Genomic DNA, 16761 nt, shown 5'->3' on the forward strand with positions numbered 1-16761 from the left:
ATCCCAAGACACAGGGAGCAGGAGCCCTCAGAGTAAAGGGAGCAATTAAGTGCTGGGTGTTGGGAGAGTTTGGGAGTGGGAAAATAGTACACAGTAATTGAGATAATCTTTACATGAAATAGCAATTAAAGAGGTTGTGGGTTGTCCCTGGCCACCCTGTTTTTCTGTTCTGGGTACACATCCCAAGGACCCTTTTGTTCTCTCTGATTTGCTATCAGTCATGTTTTCCAGTTTTTCCCTATCTGTCATGTCCTCCCGATTCCCTAACCTCTGCATGGCTGTGGAAAAGATTGTAACAATAAAAAGAGCATCCACCTTCGTGTCAGAAAGTTCTGATATGAATACACGCTATCACACATTAGCTATATGTCTTTAAAACTAAAGGTATCTGTCTTATCTGAGTTAATACTGTAATTTGTAAAATTGATTTATATTAGGATTTTATAGGGAAGATGAAGATTAAATGAGATAATGCTTATACCTTTCTTGACACATAATACTTGCACCTGTAATTTATTATTTCTTGAAGGTATTATACATTCTAATACTCAATTTCATTGCTAGAATCTATCTTTTTTTGTTACTCTCTCCTAGCCTTTGGAGTTTTAAAATGAGTTAGTGGGTTTTTGTTTTGTATTTTTGGTTTGTTATCTGGTTGTTGTTTATTTTAACTGCTAGTGATTAAGGGGGGAAAAACATAAGAATCCTCAGAATTTTTTCCTAATTTCCTATTCCATATGGAATCTAAATGACTTATGATATTTCATGTTCTCAGCATTCAACTTGATCAATTAAAAAATGGGATAGTGGAATTAACATTTGTAGAGGGCCCTCTTGTGACAGGTCTTACATTCTAGTCTTTAATCCATTTTTAGTTAATTTTTGTGTATGGTGTGAAATAATGGTCTAGTTTTATTCCTTTGAATATGACTCTTCAGTTTCCCAACACCATTTGCTGAAGAGATTTTTCTTTCTCCACTGTATAATCTTGTTATCAGGGAAATGGAGATCAAACCTACAATAAGATACTAACTTACACCTGTGAGAATGACCTATATCAAAAAACCAGAAACAGCCAGTGTTGGTCAGGATGTGGAGACTAAAGAAGGCTCATAATGGTACATTCCCACTAACAGTGGGTCCAGCCCAGTGGAAAACCGTATGGACATTTCTCAAATATTAAAAATAGATCTATCATATGATCGAGCAATTCCATTCCTAGGTATCTACCCAAAGAATGAAAAACACCAAGTAGAAGGGATCTATGCTCTCTTGTGTTTACTGCAGCACTATTTATAATAGCTAAATTATGGAAACTACCCAAGTACCCAATGACAGATAAGTGGATTAAGATAAAATACTGCTCAGCTATAAAAGATGAAATATTGCTATTTGTGACAACATGGATGGAACTGGAGGGAATTATGCTAAGTGAAATAAATCAGAAGGAGAAAGATAAATATTGGATGATTTCATTTCTTTGGAATATGGAGATACAAAGAAACTGACAAAACTAAGCCAAAGAAACCCTAGAAATCTGACTGTAGAATTGAGGTTACCAAGAAGGAAGGTGGGACGCAAAGGCAGAAGGGATTCAGTGGACAATAGTAGGAGATTATGGGTGCTTTGGTGGTAGGTGTGTTGTGATAACATACATCTGAAGAGGTATAAACCTATTCTCCTAAATTGTATGCAGTATTGTAAACTAATGTTACTTCAGTAACTACTACAATAAAAGAAAGAATGCAAGATTGCTCTCATGAATCAGATATTGGAGAAAAAATTGCTGAGCTGTGACTATTTCCTTCATTGTCAATGAACCCTTGGAAGCGTCTACCTTCTGGTTATTGTGAATAATGCTGTTAAGAACATGTTATAAATAGGAATATCTCTTCAGAACCATTTTGGATACAAACCCAGAAGGGAATTGCTGGACCCTATGGTAATTCTATTCATAAATCTTTGAGGAAGAACTCACTGTTTTCCATATGGCTGCACCATTTTACATTCTCAGCATAGGCACATGGGGTTCAAATTTTCTACACCCAAGTCAACATTTCTTTTTCTTTTACTTTTTATTCATGGGCAGTCATATAATTGCTTGGAGGTGGTATCTCATTGTGCATTCAATTTGCATTTTCATAATTATTAGGGAGATCAAGCATCTTTTTATTTTGTGTTTTTTGGGGGAAGGGTCTATTTTATTTAAGTCTTTTGCCCTTTTTTGCAAATCTTGTTTTTTTTAAGATTTATTTATTTATGCATGCAAGAACTGGGGTACAGACTAGTGGTGTGGGGGTTGAGAAGATTCACCAGAGACATAGTGGGAAGCAGAACAGGCAGTCTACTGACATACACTGCTGAAAGGAGCAGTGAGCGAGACAGGAGGGGTCTGCTGTGCCATGTGGATTAGCTTTCTGGCTGGGGATTGAACTCATGGTATAGTGGCTGCTGATAGCTTCATAGTGCTGAGACTTAACCCCTTATGCCACCAGGGAGGACCTCTTGTTATTTTTTTGTTGGTGGTTTTGGAGTAAGTTTATAAAGTTTTATGTGCATATATCCTGTATTTTAAATAAAATAGTACTGAATTTTTTGATATAGGAAAGACGTGTTTTAAAGATAATTCTTCAATGCAAAAGTCATTACACACTGATTTAGAAAAGGCAAAAAAAAGTGGGGAGACTCAGATCATCAGGTAGTGGCTTTCATATGTCTTCATTTAACTTAAATGTAGTTATTTATTTAAATTAGTGCATGTTGTTTTCTGTGTACTAATTATTTTATCTGTTTTCCCCTTTGCATATGAGTAAACATGCACCTACATCATAATTTAACAGCAAAGTAGTATCCAGTAATTTATTCAATGAACATTCCCAAGAATGTGGTGATATGAAGATTAAATAAGTTGATATTTGTGAACTATATATCACAATGTCTAGAAAACAGATTTTTTTTTCTGTTAATGTTGATACTATTCCAGGACATGGAAAATTGAAATGTTTATAGGTGGAAAAGGGGAACAGTTACATTATAAATGGATCAAGAAAAATGAAGTGGTGGGTTGGCACAGAGATGAACTGTTGTAGAGTGCTTCTTGGAATCAGAGCCTCATTATTCTTTTTTTTTTTTAAAGATTTGTTTGTTTGTTTGTTTGTTTATACATACAAGCACTGGGTACAGTCAGAAGCGCGGGAGGGTGAGAGAATTCACCAGAGCCAGAGTGGGGAGCAGAGCAGGCAGAAGGGCCTAACTACACTGCTAAGGGGAGCAGCGGGTGGCAGGAGAGGTCTGCACGCCATGTGGGACCCGCCTCCGGTGGCTGGGGAGCAGTCGGGGATCGAACTGGTGCCGCATAGACTGTGGGCAGCTTCGCAACCCTGCGCTCAACTGCTGCGCCACCAGGGAGGCAGAGCCTCATTATTCTCAATCAGGTTAAACTGGCTGTTCTTATTGTACAAGAAGTCCATCTCCCATGGCTGGCTATGCACTTTGAATTTCTTTAAAAAAAATATTTATATATGCACACAAGAACTGAGGTATAGGCCAGAGGTATTGGAGGGGGGTGAGAGGACTCACCAGAGACAGAGTGGGGAACAGAACAGGCAGATCTACTGAAATACACTGCTGAGGGGAGCAGTGGGAGAATGAAGCAGGAGAGGTCTGCTGTGCCATGTAGGTCACCTCCCTGGCTCAGCATCAAACTCATGCTGCAATGGCTGGAGATAGCTTGATAGCACTGTGTCCTTAACCCCTGTGCCACCGGGATGGCCCCTGTACTTTGAATTTCTTACCCATTATTAAGGCAATAAGGATAATCTTAATCATAGAGGTGTATGTGTAGGCACAGGGTTTATACAGACAAACAGAAAATCTTAGAGAACAAAATATAATATAGTGGAGGAAGCATTTTCTGTTACCTGCTTATTACTTAAGAAGTTGAGATAGGATGTAGGATGATATTCTTAACTGACAGCAAATCCAAAGCCCATTACAAAACCTGTAATCTATTCCAGGGAAGTAAGTACTATTTTGTGGAACACTCTTTTCAGGGAGTTTTTTACTTCCCTGTTCCTTAAGGAATAGATTAATGAGTTCAGCATAGGCGACACATAATTATTTAACATTTGTACCACAGCATCCAGCAAGGGGTTGGGTGTAGACTGCAGATAGATGATGATTACCGGTCCAAGGGCACAGAAGATTGCAGCCAAGTGGGCACTGCAGGTGGAGAAAGCTTTTTTCCTGCCTTCCACTGAACGAATTCTCAAAATGGCAATCCCAATATATGTGTAAGAGACACAAACAGTGAACCAAAGCATTAAGGCTATAAAGCCAATATTAGTGGAACCTACAGTTTGTGCCAGGGAGCTGTCATCACAAGCCAGGGGTAAGACAGCAGGAATGTCACAAAAGAAGTAGTCCACCTGGTTGGGGCCACAGTAGTTTAATCGAAATGTAAAGGAGGTCAGGATGCTGGCGTGGAGACAACCCACACACCAGACTCCCAGGACAAAACCAACACAAACCCCAGGTCTCATGATGAGATTATACCTCAGTGGGTGACAGATGGCAACAAAGCGGTCATAAGCCATCACAGAGTAGAGGCACCCTTCCGTGGAGCCCAGGAAATGGTAGAAGAAGAGCTGGGCAGCACATCCGTGATAAGAAATGGCGTGGCTCTGGCCAGAGAGATAGAACAGCATCTTGGGGCAGGTGACAGATGGGAACAGCATGTCAAAAATAGAGAGGAGTCCCAAGAAGAAATACATGGGGGTATAAAGAGCAGAGGAAGAAACAATCGCTATAAGTATAAGTAAATTGCCAAGCAGAATGAAAAGGTACATGGATAAGAAGATGACAAAGAGCCCAGACTCCACTCCCCTTGTGTCAGGTATTCCCAGCAGAATGAATTCAGTCAGCTCTGTGTGGTTCATCGTGCTCCTGGAGGGGAGGTCTGCGTAGAAACAAAAGACACTAAATCATAGATGTAGAGGCTGATTTGTGAAAGACACAGACCAATTCATTCATTGTCACCAATCTTAAAGATGAGGGTCCTCCCTGGTGGCTCAATTGGTTGAGAAGCAGCACTATGAAGCTATCCGCAGCCAATGCAGAACGAGTTTGATCCCTGGCCAGGGAGCTATCCACATGGCACAGCAGACCTCTCCTGTCTCGCCTGCTGCTCCCCTCAGCAGTGTATTTCAGTACATTTGCCTGTTCTGCTCCGTACTCTCTCTGGTGAATCCTCTCACCACCCACACCTCTGGCCTGTACCCCAGTTCTTGTATGCATAAATAAATAAATCTTTAAAAAAATAAAGATGATGCAATAAGAAACAGGAATTCTACCAAAGACAGTTAGGAGCTGTTACAGTAAATCTTTGCCTTTATATCTCAAGATACCATATTCCTTTATGAATATGAATACAAAACCATCCAAACGTTCATACGTTGAATTACTGAATAGGCTTTGAGGACTGAACCAAAGAACATACTTTAATATTACAACCAACAGTATAACACTGTTGTAATAAGTGCCCTAAAATAGACCAGTCTGGAAGCTTCCTCTTGATTCCTTTGCAGAGAATGTTTCCAGCACTCAAAGATGTAGTCAAGTATAATATAAATCCATCAAAGGTCAATTTGAACACTTTGGATAAGAACAATGGATTTTGATAAGTGAAATTAACTTTAGGATTAGTATCAGTCTGTTTGAATTTATTTCTCAGTTTGAACATTTTCTTAATGGCACATCTTTTTTGAGTGAAAAGAAACTATTGCACATTTGGATATTATCTTAGCATTTTAAATTGTTTAGGATTTCACAATTTTGTTGTGTTTTCTACTTTAATTTTCTTGCATTCTGATGTAAAACCAAATTTTTTTGGCATTCTGGTAAGAAATAATTTTATTTTCATTTTAAATAATTTTATGTGTTCCGGAAGGAAAACAATGTGAGAGCTACCTTGAACACCATTTCAGTGTACAGTACAACATTGTCGATTGTCACGGTGTGCTACAGCAGGTGTATAGAGACTTTGTGCCCTTTGACTAGTAACCTCTTGCTCTCTCCACACCACTGTCCTCGCTCTGCTTCCGTGATTTGCTTGTTTTATTTTAAAACAAAAAATCCATTAAATGGAGATGGCTGAGTACATGAAGTCACTCATGTTTCTTGTGCTTTGATTAACTGTGTATTGAATGGAATTGAATTCAGGTTCTGCTACGCTGTGAGGTGCCTGAGAGCAAATGCTATCATTTGTCATTGAATCTGCAGTATGCAGCGGTGCCTGTGAGTAGCTGGCATTAGACAGTTGAATAGAAAGTTAGAAATCACAGCCACCACCAAAGCACCCATAAGCCTCCACCATAGTCCACTGTATATCCTCTCCCTGTGCCCCCAACCCCCTTTGAGCTTTGGTAACCTCAGTTATATTCAATTTTAGGAGAAGGAAAGGGGGTCATTTAAAAAGAAATATATATTTTCTTCTGAGAATTTGGATAGACCTGGAGAATGTCTTTTACATTGTATCAAAAAGTTTAGTATGTCCTCCATCTTTGCTATTGTTCCATTTCCACAGAAACATATTTTCTCTGTGTCAGATAATATAGCCAACCTATTTTTCAACCCTCGGTAACTGTTTGGTTCTTGGAATGCTGAATTAATGAGTAATGAATAACAACCTGGCATGCTCACTGATTGAGTTAATAAAGGATAAACTCTAGTCATTGTATAGAAAGACAAGGAAGCCTTCATTGAGATTTCTTCCACAACCCTTGCTAGGCAGATTCTAGGGTGAGGATAACGAGTTAACATGGAAAGATGGAGAAATGCTCAGAACACTTACGTGCTCAAGGTGTGGTGACTGGTGCAAGTAAGGAAAACAATTATTTTTCCACTTCCTTTGCTCTAGTATCTTCCATAGAGCTGTGGAGATCTCCATCCCAATCATATTTCTTTCTTAGGTGCCATGGAATTGACTTGGTTTCTGAAAATCCAGGCCACACATGGCCTGTTGCATTCAGAATCACAGAGAAGGGAGGCTCTATATTTCATATCTGCCTTGTCATCTAGGGTAACGTCCTCCCAATTAACAGAAGTAAAAATGTCCTCTAGCTTTTGGATTTGAAATTATCTAGTAGCCCCTCTGGAGCCCCATCCACGATATATCCTGAGACTCCAAGCAGGGACCCTCTGAACAAAGGGAACAATTAAATGTTGAGTATCAAGAAAATAAGGAGTAAGCACATAGTTTACAGCAATCAGGATAAACTTTACAGGAACTAGGAATCAGGGAGGTCATGGGTTTTCCCCAGCTAACTTGTATTTCTATCTGGGTACACATCCCATGGGACCCATTTGTTCTCTATAGATCTCAGGGATTTAATCCTTGAAGGTGCCCAAATCAAACCATCCCAAGACTCCCAGGATTGATCTCCTCTAGAAGCCCTGCAGATTATTTTGAGTTAAGTGCAATTAAGGCCCCAGAAGCTGAGGAGAAGCGTTTGTCTTTATCTGAGTCCTTTACCCTTCCATGATGGACAAAGAAGAGACCGTTGCTCTCTAATCTTTTACCCTTTCCCTATTTGAAGCAGCAATCACTGCTTTCATTTCATTTTTATGACCTAGAAAAATGTAGTTTGGGGCTTATCATCCAGGTGTTTTTATTTGGAAATACATCCTCCATATTTGACAATCTCATCATTACTTGGAGAGTAAAAATGAAGTCATCCTCTGCTTGACATGTTTAGTCTTCCCCCTCCTTAAACCTTGGTGAATTGTGCCCATTAATTTGGATTTTGGATTTCTATCCCTTTCTCTCCCTTGAATGTTAGTAAATGGATTTTTTTCCTTAGCTAACCTATCATCTGCTGTTTTGATTACTTGTTTAGCCTGAGAAGAACCCAGAGGGGTGGAGAATTTTTCCCTTTTTCCCTTTACCCAGACACCTGCTTATCTGTCATTGTTCCCCAGTGTCTACCAACCTATTCCCATAGCTCTTACATTGTGGAAAAATTGAAACATAATTACTTACATTGCAATTAGAGATTTTTCTTGCTTTCTCGGGCTTAATACTACCCCATGTATGTGTGTATATATGTACATACATGTATATATGTATGCATATACATTTTGTTGTTTATGACTAGTGCTCATTTGGATTGTTTTCACCTCCTGACTATTGTAGATAATGCGCTATGAACATTCTATAAATGTGAATATTTCTCCAAGACCCTTTTGGCTGTATACCAAGAACTGAAATACTTGAATCACATGGTAACACTATTTTTAAATTTTTTGAGGACACACCATACTATTTCCATAGTGTTTGTACCAGTTTACATGCTCACCAACAGTGTACAAGGGTCCAAGTTTCTCCACATCCTAGGCAACATTTACATTCTTTTCCCTCCACAACAGCTACCTTAATTGGTGTGATTGACCTCTTTGTGCATTTATTTGCATTTTCCTAGTGAGTAATGATATCAGTATCTTTTCATATGCTGTTTGGTCATTTGTATGTCTTCTTTGGAGACTATTTAATTTCTTTGACATTATTTCATTGTGGATGAAGTAGCATTTTAAGAAGTAGTGTTGTACATTGTTTAAATATTATATGTTGCGTGCTTTACTAAAGTTTTAGATATAGAAAGATTTAAACTCTTAAATTTGGGTTTTAAAAATACCAAATTGGGGCCAAAATAAAGGGGTTGCAATTGTATGGGGAATATAAAAATAAAATTAAAAAAAAAAAAACAAACTGTCAATACAACACTAATTAAGAAGTGGCAAATTAGAATATATATTTAAATTAGTGCACGTTAATTTGGGTCCCATTTATTCTCTCATGTACCGTGTTCCTCTCTTTATGTGAATAAATGTACAAGTAAACCATTGTTTGAATGCCAGAATAATGTCCATTCATTCAACTAAGCATGGACACTTGCTGTATCATTGGAATATGTTCTGTTGAAGCCAGTGTACCCTGTTATTTTAGCCCTTGAATCAGCACAGGTTGTTGTCCCACCAAGCTGTAAAAAGGAATTCGCAGACTTTTTAGACAAGTAATTAGAGAGAATAAAACTTTGTTGAAGAAAGTAAAGAACAATTTATTTAAAGGAAGAAAGCAATGACTCCCAGATGCGCTGTACCTGGGAGGGACAAAGAAGCCGCTGTGGGCCTGTGTCTGGGTATTTAAACTTTAATTTAATTTTTTTTTTTTCTATTCTAAAATCTCAGCATCCTACTTGGTGACTGGTGCGCTCTCCTAGTGGCCATATTCCTCTGGGCAGCTGGGCCCATTCCCCCGGCTATTATCTTAGCATTTCTCCTTTTCCTCCCCTGTCCAAGATCTTTATTCTCTCAAGATTTACCATCCATGTTTGGTCCTCCTGGACTTGATGCTGTCCTTATCTCTGGAGTATGTTTTGGTTAGCACCTTTTAGAATTGACTGTCTTGATCTCAGAAGCCTCTTTAACTCTCCCAAAGTCGCTGCCTGCATTGTCCCTAACTTGCCCTAGGACGTAACCCTAACTTGAACTCAGACTCACTGTGGATACCATTTGTCACAACATGGAGGAAACAGGGGGCATTAGGCTAAATGAAATTAGCCAGAAGGAGAAAGACAAAAAATGGATTTTTTACTCATATCTGAAATATAAAGAACCAAAGCAAAACCAAATTAGAAAAAAAACAACAACAGAACAACACAACAACTGTGAAATCTGACTATGGAAGTGACACTACCAGAGAGGGAAGATAGGAGCGGGGAGTAAAAAGGGGAGGAGGCCAAATGGACTATTGTGGAAGAATATAGGTGCATTGGTAGTGAACAGGATGTGATAACATACATGTGAAGAGATGTGAACCTGTACCTGTAAATCATATACAGTGGCATAAATCAATATAACCTCAATAATGTACAATTTACCTGAGTAAGAAAGACAAATATGATCTCTACATTTTTGGGATTTCCCATTGTATAGCAAAGAAACTGGTGGCTGTGTGATGCATATCTACCCATAGATGCTCTCCAGATTTTACCAAATATCATAGTGGGTTCTTCTGCCAATTCCCAGAATTAATAGTACAGCAAACATATACTAGAATTGCTCCCATATCTTTTAAGGTATGTAGTCACAAAATGTAAAATTTTGCCCATCAGGTGGGTTCTTGTGTCCAAGCTTTTGAGAAATAATCACCGAAACACGGGACAGAAGATTAGTAAACTCAGGTTTATTGCAAGAGAGACTCCTGACAGTAGGTGGGGGTCTAAGGGAGGAGCTTGTTACTGTTGGGAGTAGTTTACTTTCATAATTTCTCATGGGGTCTTTTTCCTGTTCTGGTGCTTTTCCAGTATCCCCCTACTGTGTGCCTCTACATGCCTCTTGTGGTTACCAGCCTCTGCCTGCAAGCTCAGTGGCTAGCAGCCTTTACCTGTCAGCTTTCTGCTTCCTCAAGCACCCAGCCTTGGTCTATCTGACACCCAGCTCTTGCAGGCCAGCTCTCTAGCCAGCTGACTCTCTACTCCCTCAATAATAAGATTTTTTATGATCTTGATTTTACTAATCATATTAGTAGGGACAATAGAACCTATATTTCACCCTAAATTGTGTAGCTAAGGTTGAATGGGCTTCATTTTTTCCTTTTATCACACTTTTTGTAATGCAGAAATTTATTTTACTTGGGACTTTCACTTTTTTTGGTTCTGTTTTAGTGGTTTAAAATAGGATAAAAATGAGTAATAAAAGTGGAGTATACAAACTAAAAAATACTGAAATATCTTGAAACTAATGTGTCTGTGGATTCTACAAAAAATATTGCCCCTTCTTCCTCTCTGGATTCAGAAAAATGCACAAATAATCATCAACTCTAGTATCGCTGGAAACCAGATTTGACAATATAACTTGGTAAAAACCAGATGAGCATGAACTCCATATTTAGGTTATCATATTCTTTAACACTGGACAGGAAGTCTTCCACAATTCATTCACACTGCAGAGTAATTTGGGATACTGGCAGCATAGCGCAGTAATAATACCAGCCCAATAAGAGTTAAGAGGGTGGTCTAGGCCTGACTTTACCATAACTAGGTGTGTTATCAAGGGTAACACAGTTAGCTGTATCTCTGTGCTACCATCTACAGATGGGTGCAAAGGATTATGGCACAGAATAGATGGAGATCACAGTAAAGAAAAGAATTAAACATGACCTATGTAAGTACATATTTTAACAGTTATTTATTAAACATCTTCAATGTATCATGTGCTCAGAGAGAATGACAATGAGTAAATTGCCATGTACATCTTTGTGGGCAATCATCTAGTAAAGGGATAAGAATAGGGTGTTTGTATTTAAGTGCATCTGAGTTATGGTCTTTTTTTTTTTTTTTTTTAATGTTCAACCTTAGGTCAATTAACTGAAACATTTAATCCTCAAAGCTTTTTTCTTTTAAATGGAAACTCTATGGGTGGGGGTGCTCTTAAGATTAAATAAGATAACATTGTAAAATATTCATTACATTGCCTGGAAAACAAATCATTTTCAATAAATATTTTAGTTAATACGACTCCTGGTAATTTGAAGGAATTGAAGTAGTCACAGGCAGAAAATACTTAACAGGCACTATACTAAGTATAGTAAGTAAAATACAGTGAAGTTTGATTTGGCACAGAGATGAGCTATTGAAGTGTAGTTTCTTGGGTGGCCATAGATCCTCATTATCCTCAACCTGCAAACATGCCTCAAACCTGCCCAAATATGGGAAAAGAAATCTGTCTCCAGATTCTTGCTATGTCCCTTTCGTTCCTTACCCAGATTAAGGTGCTGAGGATAATATTATTTAGAGTTACTTACAGACTTCAGGAACTATAGAGACACATTCAAAGTGGAAAAGCTAATAGGAAAAGAAATATGATTTACAGGAAGGATTTTCTATTACCTACCTTTATGAGCAGAGAATACGAGGATGACGAGAGACAATAAAATCCCAAATTCGATCACAAACCTTTACTTTATTCCAGAGAAGTAAGTACTGTTCTGTGGAACACTCTTTTCAGAGACCTTTTCACTTCCTTGTTTCTTAAAGAATAGATTAATGAGTTCAGCATGGGTGAGACAATATTATTTAATATCTGCACTACAGCATCAGTGAATGGTTTGGGTTTGGGCTCCAGGTAGATGATGATTACAGGTACTAGGGCACAGAGGACTGCAGCCAGGTGGGCACTGCAGGTAGAGAAAGCTTTCTTCCTGCCCTCTGTTGAACGGATTCTCAAAATGGCAATCCCAATGCGTGTGTAAGAGACACAAAGAATGGACCAAAGCATTAAGGCCAGAAAGCCAACATTAGTGGAACCCACGGTCTGGGCCAGGGAGCTGTCATCACAGGCCAGGGGTAAGACAGCAGGAATGTCACAGAAGAAGTAGTCGACCTGATTGGAGCCACAGTAACTCAACTTAAAGGTTAAGGAAGTCAGGATGCTGGCATGAAGACAACCCAACCACCAGATTCCCAGGACCAAACCAACACAGACTCCAGATCTCATGATGAGATTATACCTCAGTGGGTGGCAGATGGCAACAAAGCGGTCATAAGCCATCACACAAAACAAGAAATTTTCAGTACAACCTAAGAAATGGTAGAAGAAGAGCTGGGCGGCACATCCGTGATAAGAAATGGCGTGGCTCTGGCCAGAGAGATAGAACAGCATCTTGGGGCAGGTGACAGATGGGAACAGCATGTCAAAAGTAGAGAGGATTCCCAAGAAGAAATACATGGGGGTGTGAAGGGTAGGGGAAGAAACAACTGCAATGAGGATGAGTAAATTGCCAAGCAGGGTGATGAAGTATATGAATAAGAAAATGACAAAAAGCAAAGTCTCTGCTCCCTGTGTCTCAGGTATTCCCAGCAGAATGAACTCAGTCAGCTCTGTATGATTGCTCATGTTCCTGGAGGGTTGGTCTGGATGAATGTAAAAGACATGAAAGCATGAAGACGGAGTTTGATTTGTGACAGAAAAGACCAATACATTCATCATTACTAATCACTCTTCAAACAGAAAGATGTTGAAGTTAAGAACTAGAAATTTAGCTGAAATATTTACAGGCTATAAGGCAAATCCATGCCTTCCTATATGGTGAAATATTGAACACATGAGAACAAAAATTTTTATACTATACAGATCATCATAGTTTGATGCATGTTCATAACCAATTATGCACCAAAAATGCACTAAATTAGACTACCCTATAAGTCTGATCCTACTGATTCCTTTACAGAGCATATCTGTAATTAATTTAATAATTGGTCTAATATCCAAAATATTGATCAAAGGTCAATATGAGCAATAAACTCCTGTGATGAGAATAATGGATTGTGATAGATTAAAATAGTATATCATTCCTACTGGATTATTTGTTTGAGCATTTTCTTAGTTGGCAACATGCCTTTGACTTAAAAAGAACTAACAGTGGTAAACTTAGATATAATCCTGGGGTTTTAAATTCCTTAGAGGCTAGCAGATCGTTGTGTCATGTGGATGGTAAATTTTAGTGAAGTTATGTCATTTATGAAGGTGTAAAGATAGACTATTTAATCTTTGCTAGAAATCAGAATTTTTGAATCCTTAGTACAGTGGGACATCGCAATTATGCAATTCTTTGAGTGTGTTTACTACTGCCTTAATTTTTTATTCTATTAAGACATGTACCCTTTTAGTAAGATATTTAAGTGTACAATACAATATTTAAAAATTTTGGTACAATATTGTATAGCAGATCTCGAATTTATTTAGATTTGCATTACTGAAAACTTACATGCTTTTATTTAGGCATCTCTCCATTTCTGCTCGTCTCTGCCCATGGCAAACACCAATATGCATTCTGCTTCTGAGTTTGACAATTTATTTTAAAGGAAAATGTCACGTAAGTGAATATGTGAAGGACTTGAAACTGCCACTAGGGGGTGCTGTAGTCACCTGTCACACTATTTGTATTTAAGGTGCTTGTCAATTCCAAAACGTTTTCCATTTTTTAGGCTTTTTTTTTTTTTGATATTCAAAAGATAAGAAAATTGGTTAATTGTCGTGACTTGGCTTCTATATACAATTCTATATACAATTCCTTCAATATACAATATGCAATTGTATGGGAAATATAAAAATAAAATTTATTATTTAAAAAAAAATTCTTACAAATATATAGTCCAAAATAAAAAAAATATATATATATACAATTCAGTCTTTCTGAATCGCTTAATAGTTACTGACTCACAATAGCACATTCTGAAACAACTGGAAGTGTTCAAAAAGGGTAATATTATCCACATATACAAAAGAAATTGGATGGAACTGAATTCAGATTGTATCAGACTATATTGAGAGCAAACGCACCAATGGTGGTTGAATCTGCAGTATTGTTACAGTGACTAAATAGCTGGCAATAAATATTTGTTAGATAAAAGAATGCATGAAAAGTTGTTATATGGTATAAGTACTCCATAAAGATTCTGTTTTAAATTAAACAGTATAATGCAGTGTAATGCATCAGATAGTCACTGCTATAGGGGAATGGTAATAAGGGAAGATAACAGTTATGAAGTAGGCAGATTTGATTTTTAAACCTAAACTCTTGTTTACCTATTTTTTGACTTTGCTGTGTTTCATTTTATCTGTCTTTAAAACAGGGTTGTATTACAATCCAAAACTGTTAGTAAATAGGATAATACAGTATGAGACTCTCAAGTGGTGTCTGTCACATTTCAGGTCCCTAGGAATTGTTATTTACCTCTTTATTCTGGGCAAAAGTAAAAATACTCATGTAATGCTCTGACTTAATATTGGCATCAACATAGCTAATGCTAAATAACTCACAGTTTGGGGCAAGTGTTTATTTAGTAAATGCAGCTGTGGACATAATGGTCTCCTCTTAATTTTGCTGAGATACAAATAAAACCCGTAATGGAGAAGTTTGGGAACCATGGCTTAAATGTCTTTCTCATGTTTTGTATCCTATAAAAAAGCACTCAACCTTCCAAATCACTGAAAGTACTGAAAAATGTGAATCATGATAATGCGATACAGTGATCTGTACCGTATCAGTCTATAAGGTATTTGTAAATAGGAGTCACATTTCTGTTGGTTATAGAGCAGTATATTTTCTATAAGAAAGCAGTGGAAAACTACGAGTAATATCTCATGAAAAGAATACTATGTTAGACTGAAGTTTTATATACTATATATTAAAAATATTTTTCCTTATAAATGACAGACTTCATGAAAGATTCTGATATACACAACATGCTACATATAGTTCATTATTACTATATTTTCTACAGAGAGTCTCATGTTAAAGAATTTGGGAAGTAGTTACCTGCATGAAGATGACAGTCATTGCCTTAAGCCAGAAGGTCACAAGAAAGATAAGAAAAAGTCAGGACAACATAGGGTTGGAAGTCAAACCTTGAGCCATACTCCATTTAAGGAAAAGGAGCCTTTTAAGATGAAATATGTACATTCTTCAGAGAATTTTGAAAAGACTATCTTTTACATATTTTTATAACATAAAGATTATTATTTTCTCCATGCCAGGAAATATATCTTAACTAAATTTTTAATCCTAAGTAATGTGTGGTACTTGAAATGTGATAGATACTGAATAAATGATTAAGGAAGAAAAGGAGAATCAATAAATGCATTCCTGCATGCTGTTTGGTTGAGTAGATAGAAGAAAAGGCTCTAGTGATCACCTAAAATGAGAAGCAAGGCCTTATTGTGAATTCTCACAACATATTTGCCACCAAGAACTCTAGAATGAGGGGAAATAGTAAAAAGAGGAGAAAGATGGGGAGATACTCTGAACTTACATGATCAAAAGGCTCATGACCAGCCCAAGTAAGGTTAACAAATGTTTTTCCCTCCCTTTTATCTTCAGTTTCTTCTACAAGAGATATGGGACTCTCTGTTCCCCTGGGCACTGTGGAATTGGACTTGAGTTTCTCTCTCTGCAAAGCACAAATGTTTTTTTCATCGAAAATTATGCAGAAAGAGGAAGCTTTACCTCCAATGGCTGGCCTATCACTAGGGGGATTGCCTCAGAGTAAGGAAAAGTACAAAGATCTACATTTGCATGATTACATAGTGCCTCTGGAGACCCACCCATGGGATATCCCCAGACACAGGGAGCAGGAGCCTTCTGAGCAGAGGGAACAATTAAATGCTGGAAGTTGAGAGAGTTTGGGAGTGAGAAAATAGTACACGAATCAAAATGATGATTCCCCATTCCTTTGAAGACTGAGCTTGCCCGTTCCTCATGGCCACCATTTTCTCTTCTGGGTAGAGAGCCCATGGACCTCTTCGTTCTCCATGGATCTTAGAGATCTGACCTGTTCATCAGCCATTTTTTTAGATTATCTTGTTTTTTTATTGAGGTTTTTTGAAGAAATTGTAGCATAATGTACCACCTTGGAGCCAGGAGTTTCTGGTGTGAAAGATGTCTGTCTCATATCAGTTATATGTTCTAGAGAAGGTAATGATTCTCTTTGAACCTTAACATTATAATTTAAAAATGGAGTTTTACTAATATTTCATGCAGTGACTGTGAAGTTTGAGTGAGGTAGTGCTTATAAAGTTCCTGGCACATGCTCTTATTCCCATAATCTTTATTAAATTTGCAGAAAGCGTATATTTCTCTTCATTTGTAGAATCTTTCCCTTCTTTTTCTTATTCCTTCCTTTCCCACTGTGAAGATGAGTTATT

At 37.7% G+C, this 16761-nt stretch overlaps 3 protein-coding genes across 5 annotated transcripts in view; 1 reads left to right on the forward strand and 2 right to left on the reverse strand.

Moving 5' to 3' along the window:
• Positions 1 to 16761, forward strand: part of VWA5A (von Willebrand factor A domain containing 5A) — a 185929-nt gene that overhangs the window by 138765 nt on the left and 30403 nt on the right. The gene's annotated exons all lie outside the window — the stretch shown is intronic.
• LOC119242106 (olfactory receptor 148-like) lies at positions 4008 to 4937 on the reverse strand. Its single transcript, XM_037507887.1, has one exon. The coding sequence runs from the start codon at positions 4935 to 4937 to the stop codon at positions 4008 to 4010; it is 930 nt and encodes a 309-aa protein (XP_037363784.1).
• On the reverse strand, positions 12019 to 12951 carry LOC119240797 (olfactory receptor 148-like). The gene has a single exon (XM_037505518.1). The coding sequence runs from the start codon at positions 12949 to 12951 to the stop codon at positions 12019 to 12021; it is 933 nt and encodes a 310-aa protein (XP_037361415.1).

Source organism: Talpa occidentalis, unplaced genomic scaffold, assembly GCF_014898055.3.
Source record: "Talpa occidentalis isolate TD23 unplaced genomic scaffold, MPIMG_talOcc4v2.1 talOcc4.12, whole genome shotgun sequence".
Taxonomy (NCBI): domain Eukaryota; kingdom Metazoa; phylum Chordata; class Mammalia; order Eulipotyphla; family Talpidae; genus Talpa; species Talpa occidentalis.

Coding starts and splice junctions, on each gene's coding strand:
- LOC119242106 (XM_037507887.1), bottom strand. CDS start 4,937: ATGAACCACACAGAGCTGACTGAATTCATTCTGCTGGGAATACCTGAC.
- LOC119240797 (XM_037505518.1), bottom strand. CDS start 12,951: ATGAGCAATCATACAGAGCTGACTGAGTTCATTCTGCTGGGAATACCT.